The following is a 23,735-nucleotide window of genomic DNA, read 5'->3' on the forward strand; positions in this document are numbered from 1 at the left end:
TTTATCATCTTATTGATATTTTTATCATTTGTTCTCTTTTGTATTGTACTTATATTATATTAATTGATACGATGTAGTAGCTCTGTTTATAACTCAAACAATGTTTTGATAGAATGTTTCCCTCCCCCTCCTCCCCCCTTTTTAGTTTTTCTAGGTATAAGATTAAATGCATATATATTCGAATGAATATGCATTTATTATATTGTATGTACTATCTTAGATTTTTCAGCTTATTAATATTTTCTGTATGTCTATGTGTATTGTCCATTTTAAAATCTCAATAAAATACTTTAAACTCGAAAAAGGGAAAAACTCATGTTAATGGATGCATCGCATAGATTTCCATGTCCAGCTCCATGGTTGCATCCGTTTATGGTAATCGGGGGAAAGCAAAGCACTTAATAGTCCTCTTTCTCACTTTCCTTGCCAAAAGATTGCAGCTCTTTGAAACAAGTTAAACTACCCTTTAAGGCACTATGCTACAAATAAAAAACTGGATTGAACCTCATACAGACCATGCTGTAAAATAACTACATGGTGGTATTACCTTGCTTTCCAGGGTTTTTCAGAATTACTTGAATGTGCTGCACATTGCATCTTTATAGTGATTGGAACAAGGTTGGTACACACAAGCCATGCTGCTGGGGCTGCAGGCCTCCATACCCTCTAGAATGGAGCTGAAAAGTCTAAAATAGCCCGTGCCCATTTAAATGTGCGTGTAACATTAGGTGTGCTTTGGACCTGGTTAATACCTTTATGACAAAAAATGGTAAACGGTGAGCCTGATTCACAAATTAAATATATGTTTACAGCTGACAATGCCTTTGTTTACGCTTCTTAGGTATTCAGGGACAATGAGAGACAAATGGTCTTATTCATGCTGTTTTCTTTGCCACCTTTGTGGCACAAGCTGCATTTGTGAACCCCATGAAAGTGTGGGACATGGGTATAACAAGGCGTAGTTTGTCTTGTGGGTTTGTCAGTGCTCACAAACACTTGAATTTGTGGACAGTCACAAATTCTGATCAATTTGGTCCTTCCCACTCTGGAAATGGTCGAAGGATTACACCTGCAAAAGAGAATAGATCATCTTTAAATTTAGAGGTGGTGCAATTTAAGGGATTTTTCCTTGGGATAATGATTTGGCAGTGGAAAATAAAAAGAAAACTAAAACATTGCAATTGTACATCAGGCAGTATTTTACCAGGGCAGACAATTTATACTTTGTACAAATATGCCTTAAAGAAATGGTAGCAGGTAAACATGTCACATGACATCACTGGAATTAAGACTGGAAATCTGCTAGTAGTGCAGCTTTCCAAGCATACTACCAGCAGTGTTTGGGAATTCCAGAAGTAGTAAATATGCACACATTCTTAGGAGTAACATTAAATGTACTAGTTGTTTTGTGAATCTGGACAGATATGGTCAAACAGGTGAGTTAGGTGAGTCATTTATGCTCATCCAATGGATGCAGTTGTTAAAATGGACACAAATACTGTTTGTGCCAATTGTTAGCACTTTCACTGAAGTCTTAATAACCCTATATTTGAAGGGGGCTAGCATACTCCGTTTAAAGTAAGGCTCAATCTTTTGTGTTCTAGGTCATCAGCTCTGACACAGGATCCACTGTAAATTTTTTCATGATTGACACTGGCCAAAAAGTGAAGCAATTTACTGCTTGCCATGGCACAGCGGAAATCAGCACGATGGCACTGGATATAAGCGAGACTCGCCTTCTGACAGGGGGTACAGATGGGACAGTGAAGGTAAGCAGGATTACTTCACAGGCCACTTATGACACCGGGCATGTTAATTTGTTCCTATCAAATATAATCCTAGGATACCTTTTGATACACGTTTTGTGGGTTAAATGTAGAGAATATCTTTTCCTTTTGTTGTCAGCATTCGAGCTATGTTACTGTCCTGTTAATATCTTAAATGCCGAATTTACGCAACTTTGTAGGATCTCAAATTATTCTTTCAATGGCAGCAAGGCTGCATTCTTGCACCCTCACTTTTTATATCTGGTGGACTTAGAAGAAACCCCTTGCATTGGAAATACTCCCCCCCCTTCCAAACTATTCTTCTGGATATGACCCCTTGTGGGCTCCAGAGAGCTTTAAGTGGTTTGCACAATTCCTGCTTGGCAAATAACCTTATAATTAAAAATGACAAACCTAAAATAGTAGTCTTTGGCTGAAGAATAATAAAAGAAAAATGCCACTGGCTCTTAGAAGGCATGTTGTTGGAACATGCAAATAGCTACGCATACTTTGGAGTATGATTAGAAGATTGAGGAGTATCATCATTTTAACTTTTGTCATTAAAGTCTACTGCGTTAACGCCCTATTTAATTCTTGGCAGGAGGCCCATTTCTCCACCACGCCGATGGAGTAAATTACTCCATCACCCAGACAGATGTGCTAACTTCTATATTTAGGAATGTTCGCCTCCCCAGCAGACATTTCTAGCATTGGCAGGAACTGCAGTCACAGTGGTTCCTATCAATGCATTGTAAGTTTGAAGGATTGCACTGTCAACATGACTGAGCTGTACGGCAAACTTATAGTGTTTTTTTTTTGTTTCAAAAAGATGATCTCGAAGTGGGATTATCTTTTTGAAAATATAAAAAAGCCCCCCCCCCCCCCCCCCCCCTCGCCATGGGACTTTCCTCCCTTGGTGAAGAAGGCATTGAGCACTTTTCAATGCGCCTTACCACCAGGTTTTTCCTGGCAGTGACAGGCATTGAAAATCGTCTGTATGTCTAAATTAGGTGGACTGACAGGGCAAATCATCCGATGAAGCTTACGCCATCAAACCATTGGAGGGGTTTCACCATGGCAGAAACGGTGTTGGGTCTGCCGTCTTCAAACCTACGGTTCGCCCAAGTCTGAATCAGGCATCTGGACCATAATGTTGGCCAGGAGGAAACTCATTTGTTGTTGTGACAGAGTTCTCTCTCCGCCTACATTTAAATCAGGCTGTTAGTCGTAAACACATCTTTTCTCACTTATGTAATAAACTGGCAGGCTACTCTCTTTTTACAATGCTGGATTTAGTAGCTTTGTACCCACTCTCACATAAGGGTTGATACTCTTCTATAGGAAACTTGCCAGATGGCTGCATTTAGCTCACTGCCGAATATGCTCTCTTGTTCCGCCTTCCTGATAGAAATCTTCAAGTGGGGTAATACAGTCCCCGCAGTGCGTGTGCCCACAGTCCCTAGCTCCGAGGGGACCCCTCAGCCCAGTTCTCTGGCCGGAGATCACCTGATTGAGTCCGGAGGGGCCCCTCGACATGCCTTGCTTGGGGCCCCCCCTCAAGTTTTGTTCTGCGAGTGAACTATGCTTAGGGCTTAAACTGTGGAGACAACTTCTTGTTTTACAAGCAGCATTTGTAACTTATTGTCCAACACTTAGATCTGCTTGCCAATAACATTGAAGGAAATGTTATGGAAAGCAGTGATGCATGGAGGGAATTCTTGTAGTTTATATTTTTTGTTTAAATCTGCACATTGAAGTTGTTTGGAATAAAGCATTTTCAATCCTCTCCAAAGCAAGGCATGAAATAAGCTAAACCCATATCTTCATGAGAGTAAGGTGGACTTGGATGCAAGGAGACACTCATGGATGGTGTACAGCTCATATGACTTTATCTGTAAGCAAATATATTTGGTGCACCCATTTACTTTAAATCAAATGTGAACATGAATTAGATGTAGGCTCAGTCTGATTCTATGTAAAGATTTGTTATATGGAATCAGAGCCTACCTGCTGCCTTTGTGCCTTGGCAGTGGTATCATTAACCCACATACTGTGTTTATGTGAAAAAATGAATACAGAGAGAAGACGACTAATGTTTTTACGCCTAAATGTATGAACATGTCAAGAATTGGCCATGACATGTTTACTGGTAGAAGATGGAATAGATGATTTGTAAAATGTGTGTTGAGTTTGTTATCTACAAACATTCAGACACTGGTGGTAGATATTTTTAACTAGCGGTGAAAACTCGCTAATGTGTGAAGAGTTGCCCACAATGATAAGATGCATGTTTTAACTGTAATTATTTAATTTTAATTAATTGAGCAATTAATATTTGCATGCTTATATGCAAGAGTGAGAGAGACAGCTAAAAAAATAATTTTCTAAAAAGAGTGGGAGAGACAAAGCCTTTGGTAGGTTGCTGCTCTGACAGCACAAGAATGGATTAGCCAGCCTCGCGTTACGCTTCTGTCTTCTCCCAACATGTTACCTCCATGAATTTTCTTAGCTCCCAAGGCACCTTGCACATTCTAGTTTTACATGAGGAGGCATTCTAGCATTCCCCTTTCATTGTAAGGTGAGAAGGACATTTCAGGAGAAAATGAGGTGAGAAGAGAGACTTAGTCTGGTTTCAGGTATAACAGCAGCCTGAGGAGCTGTTCGCTCCGATTCTCCCAAATGGCCTCAGCTTAGCAGAGGAGGATACAACTTTGAGTAGCGAAAGAAGTACGGCCCTGTAGATGACAATGGGTGAACTTCTTTTACTGAAAACTCAAGAATGCAACAAACAGTGACTGAAAACTGGCACAAACAAGCAGCAACTACATCTTGGAAAAACTAAAGCCATATGGTCTGTCATAGGTCAGCAATGTAATGTGTCTGTCGTTAGGGTACTTGAGAATAGAGGTGATTTCTCTTTAGTCACAGACACACTTACAGTATGTTCCTCCATTTAACTGTAAAACAGCACCTTAAATTGGTTATGAAATCAATTAAAATCACTGTTAGGGATTGTTTTTGGTTTTAATACAATGTTACACCTAGCGTTCACATTTAAAATTGTAATGCACAATTGCATATTGTGTTTTAATTTAGTATATGATAGTATGCCTGTCTAGATATTGCTGCCGGATACATATTGATGTGTTCTGGTGAATAAAGCCTACCCGAATGAATACATCTATACACTGCCCGTGCTTCTCCTCTACCTGATATTTAAATGTTCTTTCTGCTTACACATGAAATGATCAATCCCTTTTGAAAACACTTTTGAAACCATGAAGCACCTGGAACTCACAGCAAATCTGGGAACTTTCATTGCTGACAAATATATTAGTCAAGTAAAGAGAGCAATCAGAGCTGATTGACTCTACTTCAAAGAGGTCTCTGAGACCAAGACCGCCTGCATGTTAAATTTCAATAGAATAATCGAAGTGAACTCCATCCCTCGTGGTTGCAAACTCTCTACATCAGGCTATGAAAATGCTAAAGTTGCAGTTAACCAAGGTTAACATTCAGATGTTCTCCAATGTATAAAAAGATTCCCACACTTGTGTACAAATATGATTCAACAGATTCTGCAGCCAGGCGGTCTTTGATCCCCTGGACACAGATGACTAATTACCTTCTTCAAGACTAGTTGGGCCCGTCCACAGCATGAAACCCATCCTTTTAACACTACAAACGTTCACATTTACACTAACTTACCCTGACCTGATCCACCTCAAGCACATGCTGAGTAAAACTCTACTCTGATCCTCATGGCACCATTATAATATGGTTCTTGAGTCTTGCTGTCTTACGATAGAGTTGATTCCTGACTTTCCCTCCTTTCCTACCAACCCCAATGAACTACCCTAAGCTTGGGAAGGTTCTACCACGTCTTCATCGTCTCTCCACATCTACTCTCTTTAATTCCATTAGCTACTCATTATAACACCTACAGAACTTATCCTCTCTTTTATTGAATATTCCAAGATTCCTCTGCACAATATCTGCCAACATACTTCAATCAATCAACCAATCAGGGTTGGTAAAGCACAGCTACTCACCTGTGAGGGTCTTAAGGCACTACTGGGGGAGGGGGGTGGCTCCATTGAGTGCTGGGGTCATCCAAAGGGCTGCCAGGTCTTGAGGTACTTCCTGAACTGGAGCAGTGTAGGGAGTTGCCGTAGCTGGCGAGGGAGGTGGTTCCAGGCCTTGGCTGCAAGGTAGGAGAAGGACTTTCCTCTCATTCTGGTCTTGTAGATGTGTTGGATGGTGGCTAGGGAGAGGTTAGCTGATAGGAGGTGTCTCATGGGTGCATGGAAGGAGTGGCGGTTGTTCAGGTACGCTGGTCCGATGTTGTGGAGGGCCTTGAATGAGTGATTGGGGAGCTTGAATGCTATTCTTCTTTTGATGGGGAGACAGTGACAATCGTGGAGTTGTTGGGTGATGTGGCTGTGACGGGGGATGTCAAGGGCCACTCTGGCTGCGGCGTTCTGGACTGTCTGGAGTTTGCAAAGTAGTGTCTTGTTGATTCCGGCGTAGAGAGCATTGCTGTAGTCCAGTCTGCTACTGATGAGGGCATGCATGACTGTTTTTCTGGATTCAGTTGGAATCCATCTGAACGGTTTTCAGAGTATGCGGAGGGTGTTGAGGCAGGCCGAGGATACGGCATTGATTTGGTGGTTCATCGTGAACGATGAGTCAAGTATGGTGCTTCATAACAATTGTCTTCTTTGACTACATGATACACCTACACTGCGATAAATAATCTATCTATAACCCTATCTATATTCTTATCTTGATGATATGGTGGTAGGCGATATAGCGGATGCAATATTTGTTCAAGTCAATATTGTTGTCCCCCCTTTATAGTGACCAACTGCCAATGTGCCTATTTTTGCACTATCTGTCAAGTTTTTAATATCTTTTGGGATTATATCCACGCTGTGAATGCACTAACAAGTGAATCCAAATTAATGAAATTAAATGCTTATATCTCATTATAATTTGAAAGTTATGACTGACATTTCATCAGTTTAAGGTTATGTGTATATGTTATGTGTATGTAGGTTATGTGCCACCAGGGCCAGACTGGGAACCCAAAGTAGCCCTGGCAAATTTTGTCAGTCCAGCCCCTGTACGGTGCACAGAGAGTGCAGCGAGTGAGTCTGACCACCACAAAGGGGGACTTTGGGGGCCTATTCCTCAAGAAAATTTGGGAAAAAACAGTGCCTTCTACAACACATTTGTCATTACATATTCAATTGTATTTTCCTTTTAATCACAGTAAATGATGATCTTCCTGTGCACCAGCATGCAACAATCTTTGATTGGGCTCTTTAATGATTACCTCGCTATCACCCTCCAACAGTGCCTCTCATCTCTTCATTGCCACTTTCTCATATGTGGTTCATTTGTTTTATAGCACCTCTCATACCAGTGAAGGGTGTTGGAGCACTTACATCACATACACACACACATACAAAGACAATGATTCATACGTGTGTAAATTAGGTGTATAGAAAATGTTACAAAAGGCAAAGGGAACTGCAAGGTGTAGGATTCATATGTCACCCGTACTGGAAGGCATTTTTCTAAGGGTGCTTGTTCTGGAGAAGCATAAACTCAGAATTCAGAACCTAACACAGTGGTTAGGGTTGACTTTAACAAAAAAAATGTATTTCTATCTAATCAACCCTTTTATTAGCAACATCAGGATAATGAAAGACGGGGAACAAACCTAACTTTCTAGCCTGTACCATGCCGTTTGCATGCAGATCTTTGATGGCAGTTCATAGCTCACTGTGCTAGATTACAATTGTAACTCATGAACCGCACAGTAACAAAAGAATCTCTGTGACAAAAACAGTTACCCACTGAGCTATGCCTATAAAATACTGTTCTTTGATTTGCATGGTACACATTCTTTGCAGCAGGCATATTAGCCCTCTGCACTACCTTAGATGAGTCAAAACGGCCACTAGACAAAACTCCCATATCTCTCCAGCAGGAGTAGGAAAGGTAGAACAGGGAATGGAGGACAGGGCCAAAGATTTGAAATCTAAGAGAGGACCTAAAGGGGATAAAGCGGTGAAAACAGATGCAGGAAAAATTATTACAGGACATAATTTACAGAGTAGTTAAAAAGAAAGGTCTTCATGCCATCTCCTTTTGGCAGAGAAGGAGTTCTATACAGTTGGGACTGCTCCACATTTTAAGTGGACATAATGAGTTTTAGAAATTCGGATTTAATTCAAAATGTTTCTTGCTGAGATTTTTATGATGGATCGTAAATATTTTGCGCGTGTCGAGTGAATGGGTATAAACATTACACCTTCTCATTTGAACTCAGTTCTGGCCTTGGTGAGGAGTCAAGTTCTCAAAGAACTAGGGTGATGTATTTTCAAGTGCCAGAGACCAGGCTGACAGCTATGATGGCCTTGACAGGATAATGACTTAAGGACTCCAATGAGATTTGCATTTCCATAATCAATTTTAGAAATTACTGGGGTTTGAATCACAGTAGGCACGTCTATTGGTGATGAGAAGGTTTTAAGTTATATTTAGGAAGAGCAATTGAGTTTGCTGTATGGTTGATGAATGATGTAAATGAAAGGGTGGTGTCAATCCAGAGGACCAGCGTTTTTACTTCAGATTAAATGAGCGGCGTAGTTCGCGTAGCCGCACTCCGCGAGCTACGCGAAGATGTACTTGCACTCCGCGAACTACGCATAGCTCCGCGAGCATGCGTAGTAGCTTGCTTGACCCGTTTGCAAGCCATTTTTCATCTTCGGGAGCGCCGTGGAACTCTGGAACCTGCTCGACACCACATCTCCAGACGTCGCCTTCCTCACGGAAACATGGATGAATGCCTCCTCAGCGCCCGACATCGCTGTCGCCATCCCGGACGGATACAAGATCACCCGGAGAGACCGCGTCAACGAGACAGGAGGAGGCATCGCCATCGTCCACAAGAACACCATCCGCATCACGACCAACTCAGACGACACCCTCACAGCCGCTTAACATCTTCACTTCCAGATACACACCGACCCCAAGACCACACTCAGAGGCACCCTCATCTACAGACCCCCAGGACCTCGCACACAATTCAGCGAAGACATCGCAGACTTCATCAGCCCGCACGCCCTCGCCTCCGCTGACTACATCCTCCTAGGGGACCTCAACTTCCACCTGGAGAACAACAACGACAACACCACCACCACCCTGCTGGACAACCTCGCCAACCTCGGACTCATGCAACTGGTGAACACCCCCACCCACTACGCCGGACACACGCTTGACCCAGTCTTCTCCTCCAGCAAGTACATCTCCTTCAGCCACTCCACCGGACTCCACTGGACAGACCACAGCTGCGTCCACTTCAGCTTCAGAAAGACCACGACTCACCACCACCCGCAACAGGTTCCCCGCAGGAACTGGAACAAGATCACCACCGACCAGCTCACCACTTCACTGAGCCAGAACCCGCCCGCCAGCTCAACGGACCCCAACCAAGCAGCCAACAACCTCACACAGTGGATCACCAATTGCGCTCGCCCAACCAGCCTCGACCACTTGCAGTCCGGCTTCCGCGCCAACCTCAGCACCGAGACCGCCCTCATCGCAGCCACTGACGACATCCGAGCCCTGCTCGACAACTGGGAAACAGCGGCCCTCATCCTCCTGGACCTCTCCGCAGCATTCGATACGGTCTGCCACCGCACCCTAGTGCAGCGCCTCAGCAACATCGGAATCCAAGAGAAGGCACTGGAGTGGATCATCTCGTTCCTCACCGGAAGAACCCAGAGAGTCCGCCTCCCCCCGGACAGATCCAAGGCCACCGAAGTCATATGCGGCGTACCACAAGGATCATCACTCAGCCCCACCCTCTTCAACGTCTACATGAGCCCCCTCGCAGCCATCGTACGCCAACACAACCTCAACATCATCTCCTACGCCGACGACACCCAGCTGATCCTCTCCCTCACCAACGACCCAGGAACAGCCAGAACCAACCTACACGAAGGGATGAAAGACGTAGTCGAGTGGATGAGGAACAGCCGCCTGAAACTGAACTCAGACTAGACGGAAGTCCTCATCCTTGGATCATCACCCTCCGCCTGGGACGACTCCTGGTGACCCCCTGCCCTGGGCAGCGCACCCAAACCAACGAACCACGCACGCAACCTGGGCTTCATCCTGGACTCCTCCCTCTCGATGACCAGACAAGTCAACGCCGTCTCATCATCATGCTTCAACATCCTACGCATGCTCCGAAAGATCTTCCTATGGCTCGCCGCCGAAACCAGGAAGACGGTCACACAGGCACTCGTCACCAGCCGACTGGACTACGGAAACACCCTCTATACCGGAACCACAGCCAAACTCCAGAAAAGACTCTAACACATCCAGAACGCCTCTGCACGACTCATCTTGGACATCCCCCGACACAGCCACATCTCCGGACACCTGAGAGACCTTCACTGGCTCCCCGTCATCAAGAGAATCACGTTCCAACTCCTCACCCACGCACACAAGGCCCTCCACGACCTGGGCCCCAGGTACCTCAACAACCGCCTGACCTTCTACACTCCCACCCGCCAGCTACGATCGACCAGCCACGCCCTCGCCGCCGTGCCACGCATCCGAAGATCCACCATGGGAGGAAGATCCTTCTCCTAGCTGGCAGCCAAGACTTGGAACTCCCTCCCCATCCACCTCCGCCTGACCCAAGACCACCTCTGCTTCAGGAAGCAACTCAAGACATGGCTGTTCGAGCAGTAGCGGACCCCCCTCCCCCAAGTGCCTTGAGACCCTCTGGGTGAGTAGCGCGCTATACAAATATCCTGATTGATTGATTGATTGATTGCCTGCATGCTCGGAATGTGTAGCGCGCGAAGTTACCCATGAGGTTTGTCCCGCCCGCTCGCGTCCCCTTATTTCCGGTCACTACTAACGTGTTCGTGAGTTATTCTGTGCCAGATTGCAGTTTCTGCGTGTTCGGCAACTCGATCTTACCGACAAGCATCCTCGCGCACGCGAAAATGCTATTGAGCGCGCGAGAACTACGCTACGCAGCAGTTTGCGGAGTATTCGACAACTTCGCGTTCTCCGCGGAGCGCGGAGTTGCCGAAACTCCGCAAACTCCGCGAACGGAGCGTAGTTCTTCGCCCAGGGTTAGTTGAAACCTTCGATTCTAGTTATTTTAGTGATTTTTGTGGAATTGAGTCAGTTTCTGTAGGAGAATGAAATTGATTTTCTGTGGCTGGAGTCAGAGGGGCACATTATCAAGGGGGTTTATCTCTGCTTTTTTGGCTTTAAAAGCCAAGAAAGCAGAGATAAAATTATCTCCCTATTACCTAGCTGTCACTAACACCAGTTAGCGACAGCTAGTAGGAGATAGCGACCATCTTGGGCCCCACTTTGCATGTCAGTGATATTTATCACTAATGACATATAAAGTGGGGTGGCCAAAATGTTAGCGACTGGAAACAGTCGCTAACATCGCTATCTCCTATTACCAACTTTTGGAGATATTCGCGCTAAGCGTGAATATCTCCAAAAGCTAACCCTTGCCCTGTGCAGTTCTTAGCCATGTTATCCAATGGGAGGTGGATAACATGGCTAAGAGCATTAGCTCGGTAATGCATGAATATCGCTGACTGTTCAGCGATATTCATGCATTGCGGCCGATTTTTATCGCATTTGCGATAAACCTTGGTAATACCAAGGTTTATCTGCAATAAAAATCGCCGCAGCTCAGCGGTAAATTTTTGTCTCTAACCAAGCAATAGCGATAATTATCGCTATTGCTTGGTAATATGCCCCAGAGTACTTTAGGAGCCATCCGGTCTTGCAATTTTTCTAAGAAGATTTTCATGATATGGCTCTCCTGTGAAAAGCTAATTTGTAAGTAGATAACGGTGCCTTCAGCCGACTGGCGTATTTTGAGAGCTGCTTCCTTCATTAAGTACTTCAGCAATGAGATGAACCAATTGAGGGGTTTTCCATGGAGGCATGGAGGATCTTCAGAAACTGTTGGTGATCAATGGTGTCACTAGGTCTTGTAATTCTTCGTAGTTGTAAATGCTTCGAATTACGTGCAATTTGGAGAGTGAGTTCAAGTTGTTGATCAATGATTTTAGAAGCTAATTTGGTTTATTTAGGGAATTAAGCATTCTGGTTTGAAAGAAAACAGCTTTTTTGTCATATCTTTTGTTTTCTCATGGTAGCCTTTAAGGCAAACAGTTTTTTGAGTTTTTTAAGCTCTTCATTTTCTTTACAGTTTGCAACTATAAAGTTGGATGTTCGATGAAAACACGTTTAGAGAATAAGTCCCTACAAAACAACTTAAAATTAAAGTGTAGGGCACCGAAAAGGTAGGCAAATATTACAGATGCCACCCTCCCTGCTCCCCATATGCCTCTGCCTAGGATGGAAATACACAAAGCCCTTGTGATGTCTGGTGTAAAAAAGTGCCCTTGAGAGTGGGTGGCACAGCAAAGGAGGAAAATCTCTGAGTGGGCTCCGACAACAATTGGTTACATTTTAATTCTTGTATTTTAAATAAGCCTTGCTGATTTTGAAAAGTCTTGATCTTTTAGTTAAAAATTGTTGTAAACTCATATCAAGTGTGTGGTTAGAATGTTGGGGGAATTGTTAGGGGAACTGCTGCTAATTGTGTGAACTGAGGCCTCATTAGGGATATTTCACTGGGCATATTGCACTTTATTCAAGGGAATTCATCCATTTTTACTCTGACTCCTGGAGCCATTTCAGGATGCCATTTTGATTGGTGAGCAGTCTAGTGTTCGTTGACCAGCTCCCAATCAGCTATTAAAGGAGACCCGTGCTGCAGACGCGCGCAGCGGCATGGCAAGGGCAAGCCTGTCTGTGCCCGGATCGCATCTAGCGACAGCAATGCTGCTCGTCTCTCAAGGCAAGTACTTATATCTTTTAACTGTGGCCAGTGGTAAGTCAGCTAAGCCATTTGATCCCTGCGCTGGGAGTTTCTTAGATTTTGCCTGGAGGTCTTGTGGATTCTCTCTAAATTCAACATGGAATGCTGGATTGACTCAAGCGATGCCCAAGGATTGTGCATCTCCTCTCCCTGAGGTGTCATATAGTTTGGCCGGCTAGAAGGCCTGCCTCATTATTGCAGGTCCCTCTCCACTCTCCTGACATATTGCTTACGCAATCAGATAACACCTGAGCTTTCATATTTCTCACTGAAACCTGGCTAAAGGAAGGCCCCAACCCCGACCTTGGAATGGCCATTCTTTCAGGTTACCAGATCCTGCGTACTAATTGGGGTGGCAATAAGATGAGAGTTGGGGTCGCCGTCATCCTTAGGGATCATTTTGAGGCCTCCTTTTCTGTGCTGGGCCAAAATGGGAATCTTGAGGGCCTTATCTTGAGCATTAAAATAACCCCCACATTCACCTTTTCGGGCTTGTTAATCTGCAAGCCCCTGGACTGCCTCAATAGCTGCCTCCCACTCTTGTGTGACACTATAGCTCAACTGTCACTATAATGGGCCAATTTTACTGGTCTGGGAGATTTTGACACCAGTGCGGATGTTCCTGACTACACTCACGCCTCCCAGATGATCCAGACCTTGGCAGGTCTCAACTTGACACAACATGTCACTGCTTCCACTCTAAAAGCAGGCCACAAGCTGGACTTAATTTTTTCAAACATCTCCTGTTTCTGTGGCAGCACTCCTGTACGCTTGGTTTGGACTGATCATGTTCTTGTCCCATTTTCTTTTTTTACTGACCTGAAAACCTATTGGAGACAAGGACTACCCCCAAAGTGAAGAGGAGATGGCAGAATGTCACGGAGGAGCCTCTTGTGCACTCTCTTCAAACTTCCTTTCCCTCAGTTTCAGGCAACCCTGACTGTGATGCAATCCTGTTTGACCAATGGATCCCTAAGGTCTTGGACCTTCTTGTACCCCTGAAAACTCATACAGCCAAAAGATCAAAAGCCTTCTGTGCCCTGGGTTTCCTCCACCCTAGAAGCAGAGAAAAGTTTTGCAAAAAGCGAGAGGGCAGATGGAGGATGTCCTATGACCCCGAGGCAAAGTAAATTTACTCAGAAGACCATGAGAGAGCCCTTCTCTATGCATATTGAGACCACTGGTAACCCTTCCAGGGAAGTATTCAGTATTCTTAATTCCTTTCTCTCACCTGATGTGGGTTACTTTAGGTAAAACATTTTGCCCCACTTAAAGCAGCTACATTGGCTACCGGTGGTCAAAATGATTAAATTCAAGGTCCTCACTCTGCCTTTCAGAGCCCTTGGGGGCAAATGCCTTCTATATTCTAGAAACAGACTAACCTATACCAACAAGAGAGATCCTTGAGATCTAACAATCTTCGGCTTATGCATGTTCCCAGATTTGCTCAAGTCCAGCATGGAAGCAGGTCTTTCATGGTACTAACGGCAAAGCTTTGGAATACTTTACCAATCAAACTTTGCACGGCTGAGTCTGAGCACTGCTTCAAAAAAGAACTAAAAATGTGGCTTTGACCAAAATTTGTCATGATAGTCTGGTCTGTTCTCAGACACTGCTTTGAGTGCCGGGACGCTTCTTCTGAAGCAGCCGATCGCTTAACAAATGCACTTGATTGATTTATTGAAGAGCTAACCTTGTGACCAACCCAGTGGCCATTCACAGATCTCCTCTTAAAGGGGTGGGAGCCACTCATATGGTGAAACACTAATGCTAATAACTTCCCAATAAGATAAAATAGGTAAGCTCCAGGAGGAACTGCAATTTGAGAGTGAGTCTAAAACATTTGTGATCAATTGTATTGTAGGGACTGGAATACTGATGAGAAGAGTCAGCTGCTCAACATAGACAGTGCTGATGCAGTCATACCTGCAATGAAAAGAAATGGTGCTGACAAATCCACATAGCCCATCTCCATAGAAACCCACACTTATGCACCTAGAATCGACACTAACACCCAAACAGATTAACTTTAGCTGCTTAGCAGCAAGATGCCTGAACATCTTTAAAGAGATGGATGTAATTGAAGGCCATCTACTCTCTGTTGTAGATTCCAACGCAGATCCCTCAAAACAGAAGTGATTGAATGTTAACCCCTTCACTGCGGCGGCAATTCCGCCGCAGTGCTAGGGAGTGGGGGGGGGCCGCACGGCTCACCTGCGCTTGTGACGGAACCGCTCCGTCACGCGCCTCGGGTGAGCTGTGCTAGTGACGGAACGGTTCCGTCACGAACGCGCCCGCTCAATAGAACGCTCCACGCAGGCGCGAAATCAGCGCCGCGCAGGAACCGTTCCGTCACTAGCACAGCTCACCCGAGGCGCGTGATGGAACGGTTCCGTCATAAGCGCCGAACGGGTTAAGGCACCAGACTACATTTTGCAAAACAAGCTTAACAACTGGGGACATTTGGAAGTCAATAAGGGAGATGAATTCAGTGGCTGACATCAAGCAGAGGGCTACAATTGAAGGTACAAGGGACATTTGTGATCACCAGTGTTCCCTAAAGTTTCATGGCATCCACTATGGCAAGCCTGTGAAAACTGTGATGGTTTGGATGAGAAGAAAGGTTGGCCTGGGCCTTGTCTGGTGACAGGATTCCAAAATATTAAAGGGAATTTACATCCCTGAATGATGCAAAAAGTGGATTTAATTCTCTTTGGATGTGGCAAAGCTAGCCTACAGGACAAACTCCTTGGAGAAACTTGAAGTTTACCAATAAACCCTCCAACTGGAAAATCGCAATTACCTATCCTCTGACTTTTTCAGTACCTAATTTCATGAAACCAATAAGCCAACATCCAAGTTAGGGCCAGATATACATAGGTTTAGATTAGCTGTTTTCAAATAACGATCGTCATCTGAATTGGTATTGGGAAATCACTAATAATAATTTATGAAAGTCATTTTACAAATTGCTATTTTGGGATTTCCTAATAGGGAACCGTACATTTGCAAATCTGTAATAGGAAATTGCAAATTGCGCAAGTCGCTTTAGGGAGCAGCTTGGTGAACTTACATTGAGGTAGTGTTGAAACCCTTCCTCTTCATAGTGTTCTGTAACACAGAGGCAGGAGGTGTTCATTAGGAGTGGACAATTGGATGCTGTGAAGGGTTTTTCCTTTGGAAAAGAGGAATGTTGACCAGAGAAGAAACGGATGAAGATGTGGGTGCTAGAAAGTGGAAAATAATATTTTCATAGAAAAAGGAGCAGGAGCTTTTAACTGAGGAGTGTGTGTTTCATAGAAATATCTCTTTCAGTGTTCCTGAATCCCAGGAAAACAAAATCAGGACTGATATCTTGCATAAAATAAAGTCTATAGGAGTAACTCAGCGTACCATCCTTAAATTATAAAGAAGAGTGTATGAATTGTGCTCCTAGACAAAGAAAATGGCTGAAAGTAGACTGGCAGAGGCACCTGGTACAGGTGGGAGACCCTCCCACCAGCCACTACAAATTCCAGTGGAAACTCTAATAGAGTCTACGATAGAGCCAGAGAGGGTTGTTAGTTTAAGCAACAACAAAGATACATCAAACTCACTATCTCCCATGGTAAGATTATATAATAATTTGCTAGAAAATATCAAGTTTTTGTTTAATTTTGTAAGCTATTTAAAAAAAATAAAACTACATTGTAATGCTTGTTTTACATTTCTAATACAGTATGGGAGTTGCACATACATAGAAAATAATTCTATTTTGGAAAAAAAAACTCCATAATTCTTCACTTTATAAAACATTATCCTAAAAAATAGTCTGCAATGACAGGAATATATATTTTACATTTTTTAAATAGGTATTATAGTAAAGAATGAAGTGAAATACATATATAAATTCATCAGAGATGTTTCAGCAAAGAGAGAACATGACAGTAACTGAGAGGCAATCCTGAAAGTCCCTGAGACATGGAGTAAACCACAGAGATTTCAGCCACACAGACTGATCAAGTACCAAACAGAAGAAGAGTTGCCTGATTCCCAAGATGTTCCTGATGCACTTACTAAAGCCGGGAAAACCACCCCAACAAATTTGAAGGCCAGACTAATGTGCCACTGAGCTATGGAGAATCGACGCAATGCTACTTCTTCTTGCAATTTAGGACTCTTGCAAGTGAAGAGGGTTCTGATACCTCACTATTGATTGATGGGTTAGAGGCCTCATTACTGTCTGTGCAGAGCCTGGAAAGTAGGGATATGAAAAGTGTCAATAGACAATGTGTCAATTGCTTGATGGCCAAGAAAATTTGATTAAGACTGTTTAGAAGGGATCAATAATAATTAAAATATTTTTTGAAAACCTAACGGAGTCTGTCAATAAATTACAAGACCATATGACGCAAAGACACAACATTACCAAACGTGTTGCGTTTTGAAATTCGTAGCAGACAAATTAATCATCTGGCTCAGGCCACTACGGGCCCGATTCACAGAACTAACTTAAGACAAAATCCTAAACTTACTACTTTTGGTATTCACAGAAGTTAGGATTTTGTCTTACGACAAACTTAAGACAGATTAACACAGACTTAAGACAGACTTAAGACAAAATCCTAACTTAAGTCTGTCTTAAGTTTGTCTTAAGACAAACTTAAGACAAAATTCTAACTTCTGTGAATACCAAAAGTAGTAAGTTTAGGATGTTGTCTTAAGTTAGTTCTGTGAATCGGGCCCGTAGACATTATCCAGGCAAACTGTAAATGTTCAAACTGAGATGGGACACTATTGTAGGGATGTCACACATGACTTGGTTCAAGTCACATTAGCATTAAAGAACATGCAAACCAGCAGCTTTTCTGGGCCTGCTGATTTAGAAGCAGGTAAAGAGTGAAGAGGCTTCAAGCCTAAGTAGCCTGTTTAAAAAATATGTTATCTTAACTTTCAATTCCATAGTTAATTTGTGACTTTCCTTAAAAATATAGAGCCCGATTCACAAAGGTAAACTGAGACGAAAGTCTAACTTTATGACTTTCTGCATTCACAAAGGGCATTTACGTGTCGTAAAGTTAGACTTTTGTCTCAGTTAGTTTTGATCTTAAGTTTACCTGAGACCAGGAGTTTTGCGTTCAGTTAAACTTAAGATGAAAACTTACGTTTAACTGAGACAAAAGTCTAACTTTGCAACTCGCAAATGCCCTTTGTGAATACTGAAAGCCGTAAAGTTAGACTTTCGTCTCAGTTTACCTTTGTGAATCGGGCCCATAAAGTCTGCTTGATATGACTGCTGCATCGGATGCAACCTGTTAGAGTTGTGGTTGTGGGTTTCCGTCCATTAATTTGATTTCCACATTGGGAACACCCCTCCTTACAGCAATGTTATATAATATTGCATTTGTTGCTATGATTTTGCTAGAGGTGTCTGGATGGTACTGTAGAGCTTCACCAGTCTTGTGCAGACACCTGCATTGTCCTTTAAGGATACCAAAGTTGCGCTTTATTACAGAGTATTTGGTCTAGTATCTTCACTCACTTCTTGTGGCGGCTGGCAATACAAAAATATGGGGGGGTGCCATGCTCCCAACTCACTACAATGATACTCCTGGCGACAGTGGTGTGATGTCCACGAGCAGGAAAGGGATGGACTTCCCTTCCTACCCAGTGGAACGTGGCTCCTCACCAATCCTGGAGCTTCTCTCAGCATGAGAGAAGCTCCAGGATTGGTGGTGCAGGCTAACCCAGCTCTCACTTTGAGGCTGTGGGGCCTGTGCTTGCAATCCCCTGCCTTCCCCTGGCTGTTTCACAGCCCGGGGATTGCCGGATGTACAGTGTGCATATCGGGCTGGCCGTGGGTGGGTGGCCAACCTGACATGCGCAGTGAAAAGGAGCAAGACTAATCCTGCAATAGCAGGATTCAGACCACCCCCCTGCCTCACTCTTGCGCTGTACATAGCATGAGCTGCTGGCAAAATAACATTGATTTATTATGTAATGTTATTTATTAGTGTGTGCCTGCTGTGCTCGCAGCAAGTGTGGACGCTCCTCCACCATTTAGGAGTCGCCGCCACTGGGCATTAATATCCTATGATAAAATGCATCAGCAATGTCAAATACAAAGTAACACAAACATACATTGGTTGTACTGGAAACATGGGTGTTTGAAATATTGAAATATTGAAAAAGCTTAGGAAGCAAACATCCATTGCCAAAATCACCGCAAGACAGCTGATCATATAACCCACTGTGATGGAACATATAAGAATTATGTGTGCTGCCTGGAAAGTGTGATACAAGGTCTGGTCTGATACAAGAGGCATCACACTTGACCTGTATCTTGAGGGAGTGACTATTTTTGAGAATGTGAAAAAAACACAATTTTAGAGTTTGGATATATTACAATATGAGTACCCTCGACACAGCCATTAACAATAGGGAATTGTACAATGCGATAACATTTAAGTTTGGTATGTTGTAAATCGTATTGTAATGCAGGATAAATAATTTAAAATCAAGAATTTTGGACAACATAGGGTGAAGAAAGCTTCTACAACATGAAAAATCACTTTCTGATACTCCCCCTGTCATAACAATTACTCCCTGCTAACTTCCGGAGGTTAAAAGGTGTACCGAACAGAAAACTTGAGCTTGCAGTGGAATGGGATTAATGATGTCAGTTGGTGTTTGTAGCAGTGGATGCAAATCTGCAATTAAATAAAAAAATAACCTGACTAAATAGTCTGTATTCATCCACAGATCTACAAATTACCCTAACCCTAAAATCTTCTCCTGTCTCCCAGTAGCGGTCGGTGGTGGGGGTAGCTGCCAGGCGGTGACGTTGGGAGGGCGAGGGGCAGGGTGGGGGGTAGTAATCTATGTATTACGGAGGATTATAGGTAAGTATACATATAAATAAATAAAACCAATTTCGTTGCGTGCACTGCATCGCATTTGGGGATGCAGTGCGCGCAACGAAATTCGTTTTATTTATTTATATGTTTACTTACCAGTAATCCTCCCTAATCCATAAATTACTGCCCCCAACCCTGATCCTCTCCATGTCACTGCCCGGCAGCTACTCCCACACCGACCGCTACTGCTGTCTCTTACTCCTTCCCTGCATACCAGCCAAAATCCCCATCCTCCTTGCAAGAACATGCAAAGCCGCCATTGTGAAACAGCCTGATGCACTTTGTGGAAGTTTATATAGGTTGCACCTGATTGCCACCTGATTTGAGTTGGTGGCAAATTACACGCACAAAAACTGCATTTTGCGATCAGTTACATATGCCAATTGTTCATTCATAGTAATACCGATTAGGTATTCAAAAAGACCTAATCGCCAATCGATATTTGGAATGCAAATATAGCAATTCTCTAATGATTCAGAGTCAGACCGCAAACAATCTGATCCAAATGCTTTTCATACATAAGAAAAGGGTTTTAGCATTCACAAACTACCCAAAATAGTGATTCGGACCATTTGCGAACACAAAAAGCTTTCATATATCTGACCCTTAGTTCCATCGCCGGGAAACAGACTGCCATTGAAACAAATCCATCAAGCAGACCTCAAATACATTTCAAACTAATCTCCCTTCCTAAATATACAGGTACATGCATCAATGTGAGCTTTTGCAATTCCTTAATTGCGATTATTAAGGAATCGCAATTAATGAATTGCAAAAGCCTACGCATGTAGGAATTGCTATAAAATTAGCACTTCCCAAACATTCCTTAATTGCGACTTGCAAATTGCGAGTCGCAATTGAGGAATGCCTTCCCATTCATTTCTACGGGCCTACAGGCCCATAGGAATAAATGGGAGATTGCATGCGCAATTTGCGAGTACCAATAGGTACTCGCAAATTGAGCATGCAATTTTCAAGGGTGCAAGGATGTCAAAAGGACACCCTGTTGCATCCCTAAAATTTTACTGTGCACACATGTTGCGCACACACATGTCCCAAAACCATGTGTGTGTGTGTAACCTACAACTTTGAAAAATGCACTTTAGTTTTTTCAAATTATCATCAGGTTCAACTTGATGGTAATTTGCGCCCCCTAGTAGCAAAATCACAATTTGCGATTCCATCATGCATTACATTTAAGGAATCGCAATTTGCAATTCCTTAAACGCAATTGCAATTTAAGAAATCTCAATAATTAGCGATTTCTTAAATTGCGAGAGGCTGACATGTTGATGCATCGCAGAAGCCCATTTTGCGGGTGCAACCGTGGTTGATGCATGTGCCTGGTAATGTCTTACACAAACACTATTTGGCGTGTTACTTTTGTTAATCTTTGCCTCAGATTTTTGTGTTGTGTAAAATGGACAGATTTTGGCCAGCAATCCATAACTGTTTACAAATAATTGTAAGTAGAAGTTGACTCAATGTAATGGTGTATTTTGTTTGCAGTTGTTGCTTTAAAACTGGTGTTACAAATACTTTTGCGGTAAGTGACACCTGCAGTTAACTATATCCCTTCACAAATTACCATGCCCTGCATAAATTCTATACCGCTGTATAGACTTTTTGTGTGTACTGAGTTTTTTATGCCTGTTGTCTTGTGTATTTTTTACCTTTTCTTGTGTGCGAAGGTATATGCCATGAGCACTAACAGATTTATACAACTATGTTTTATGGTTTTAAAAAGACAAAAATTATATTCCCAATTCATGTTAAATATGCAAACTAAACTTTTTTTTATGTAAAATGCTTTTCAATAACCTCCCCCTTGTCCATAAACTCCCTATAGGACCGCAAGTGATAAAGAAGTTAATTAATTTTGTATTTTTTATTTTAGATGTGGGATTTTAATGGACACTGTCACTATAACCTAAATGCAGCAAGAGGTCAAGCGGCAGAAATTTCCCAGATTCTGGTACTAAAGAGGACGATGCTAGTAGTTGGTTGGGAAAGGTACAGTATATTCTTGTTCAAATGTAGAGCGGTAAAACACGTTATCTAATATTCCCAATTTGTATTTAGCTCAGGTTTGCACCAAAAGTGGGAACTCATGCTTAAAAACGTGAAATATAGATTAGAGAATTCGTGGACACATCTCACATGCTTTACAAGCAGGCACAGTCCCAGAATAAATGGTTTATTTGGCAGATATCCCGAGAATATCAGTTGTATAACTATCCTGTTTCCATGTGATTCGAGATTGAGATTACAGATTTAATAAGGTGCCCACTTGAATTCTCAGAGATTTTACTTTTTTTTATGATATACCCACAGATACCTTGGTTGAAAATCAGGCTAAGCTCAAAATCAGGACTGCTCTTCTTTAGAGAATGTGTTGAAAATACAATAAAACTAAGAATCTCAGCTGTACTAACAATGATTTTAGATTTTAGACTATAGCAAGAACATGATATGGACAATTTGATTGAAGCTGAATTTGCACATGATTTCCATGATTTTCAAACCACAAGTTGGAATTATTTCTCTTTTTAATTCTGAATGTATAAAGGTGATATATAAAGTATCTTATATTTTTTTTCAATAATAAAGGGATTCATTAATTCTGTCAGTCAAAATTACGTTATTCGATGCTTAGTGATAAGATCATAAAAGTACAAATGTACTAAATAAAATATCCATCATAATACAAATAATTAATAAGATCAATTTAAGAACATGCGTAAAAAGCTGAATAAAAAGCGAATAGTACATTTGTAATTGTTGTGCAATCGACTGGTCTTCCAGGAAAGGGATGGGAATATACAGAGTAGAAAACGACCATTGTACTGCAAAATATGGAGAAACTGTTAAAAAAACCCCACTAAAAACAGATAAAAATAACCAGTTCATTCATAAGTATTGTGCAATTGCCTGGTATTAATTAATTAATAGTATTCCTTTCTTTTAGAATTCTCTTCTTCTAGTAGTGTAATAATATGTGGAATGTTGAGTATTGAGAAGTTGCTCCGCTTTGTTAAGAATTTGGCTATGTCTAAGAAAGAAGGGTTACTGGCCCTAAAGGGTTTGGAGCTGGGCGCTGGGCTGAATAATCAATTTAACGTTGATTTAGAAATAAACAGTAACATTTGCCAGGGTGTTGGGGCTGCGAATAAAGTGGGTGGCCCAATACAAATTGGCAGGGAACATTCAGTCCTCATATGTACCAGTGATTGAAGGCAGCTCGCAAAATGAAGGGGAACCTCAGTAAGAAATATTTGATATAAAGTAGACAGGCAGAACGAGATTTTCCTTGCGAATACAACAGCAGTTAAAGGGCTAGTGACAAAAGAAAAAATTGTTTCCTTCTAAAAATGAATATGCTCCCTAAAAGGGTTACAATAGTAGATGATCCCAGGTTTCATACAAACCTTGACATTCTAAATATACTCTGATACAGAATACCCCTGAGTTCATTATTAGCCCCTATCTGCTCATAGAGGAATCCACAATTTGTGTCTAAATACCACATCATCATATGAGGTTTCAAAATTGGGGCTCATTTTTAGGTGAAAGGAGAACATCAACAAATGGTGGAAGCTCATCGATGCATATCAAGAACAGAGCGTTAGCGAGCATTAACTTTTCAGAAGCTAGTGTCTAATCGGTCTTCCTCTTTGATTTTTGTCTCAAACCAGGATAATTACAGTCTTCCGAATGAACACTTTAACGCAGTCCTTTGTGCAGCCTTCAGAATGGAATGGTGGGGTGCACCACCAGGAGGACATCCTGTGTGCAGCATTTTTGCCGCCACAGACTTTGGTCACAGGTAACACCCTCATGACTCAATAATGTGTTGTGTTAAAGCAATACTAATTCAAAGTGTTAGTAGTTTTAGATCAACGTATCACATCAAATTTGGGGAGGGAAAAAGGATGTGGTCTAATGTCACCATTTCTTCTCTTCCACATGTGTTATTCTTATCCCTTTTCCTCCCATGTTTCAACCATGGTCGTCAATTCGCTAAAATGCCAGGGTTAGCAGAAGTATCATCACTTAGCCTCAATTTAACCCAATGACATCACATGAAGTGATATCATATGATCTGAATCCGAATCCTCCCAG

General features: G+C 42.5%; 1 protein-coding gene across 2 annotated transcripts in view; it reads left to right on the plus strand.

Moving 5' to 3' along the window:
- The window catches only part of WDR49 (WD repeat domain 49), a 339,477-nt gene that overhangs the window by 139,521 nt on the left and 176,221 nt on the right, over positions 1-23,735 (plus strand). For both annotated transcript variants that reach the window (XM_086944927.1, XM_086944926.1), the window contains 3 exons: positions 1,605-1,769; positions 21,511-21,626; positions 23,309-23,439. In XM_086944927.1, the coding sequence (XP_086801053.1) occupies positions 1,605-1,769; positions 21,511-21,626; positions 23,309-23,439 (412 nt within the window). The remainder of the gene's footprint in view (positions 1-1,604; positions 1,770-21,510; positions 21,627-23,308; positions 23,440-23,735) is intronic.

This window comes from Lissotriton vulgaris, chromosome 11 (assembly GCF_964263255.1).
Source record: "Lissotriton vulgaris chromosome 11, aLisVul1.2, whole genome shotgun sequence".
NCBI lineage: Eukaryota > Metazoa > Chordata > Amphibia > Caudata > Salamandridae > Lissotriton > Lissotriton vulgaris.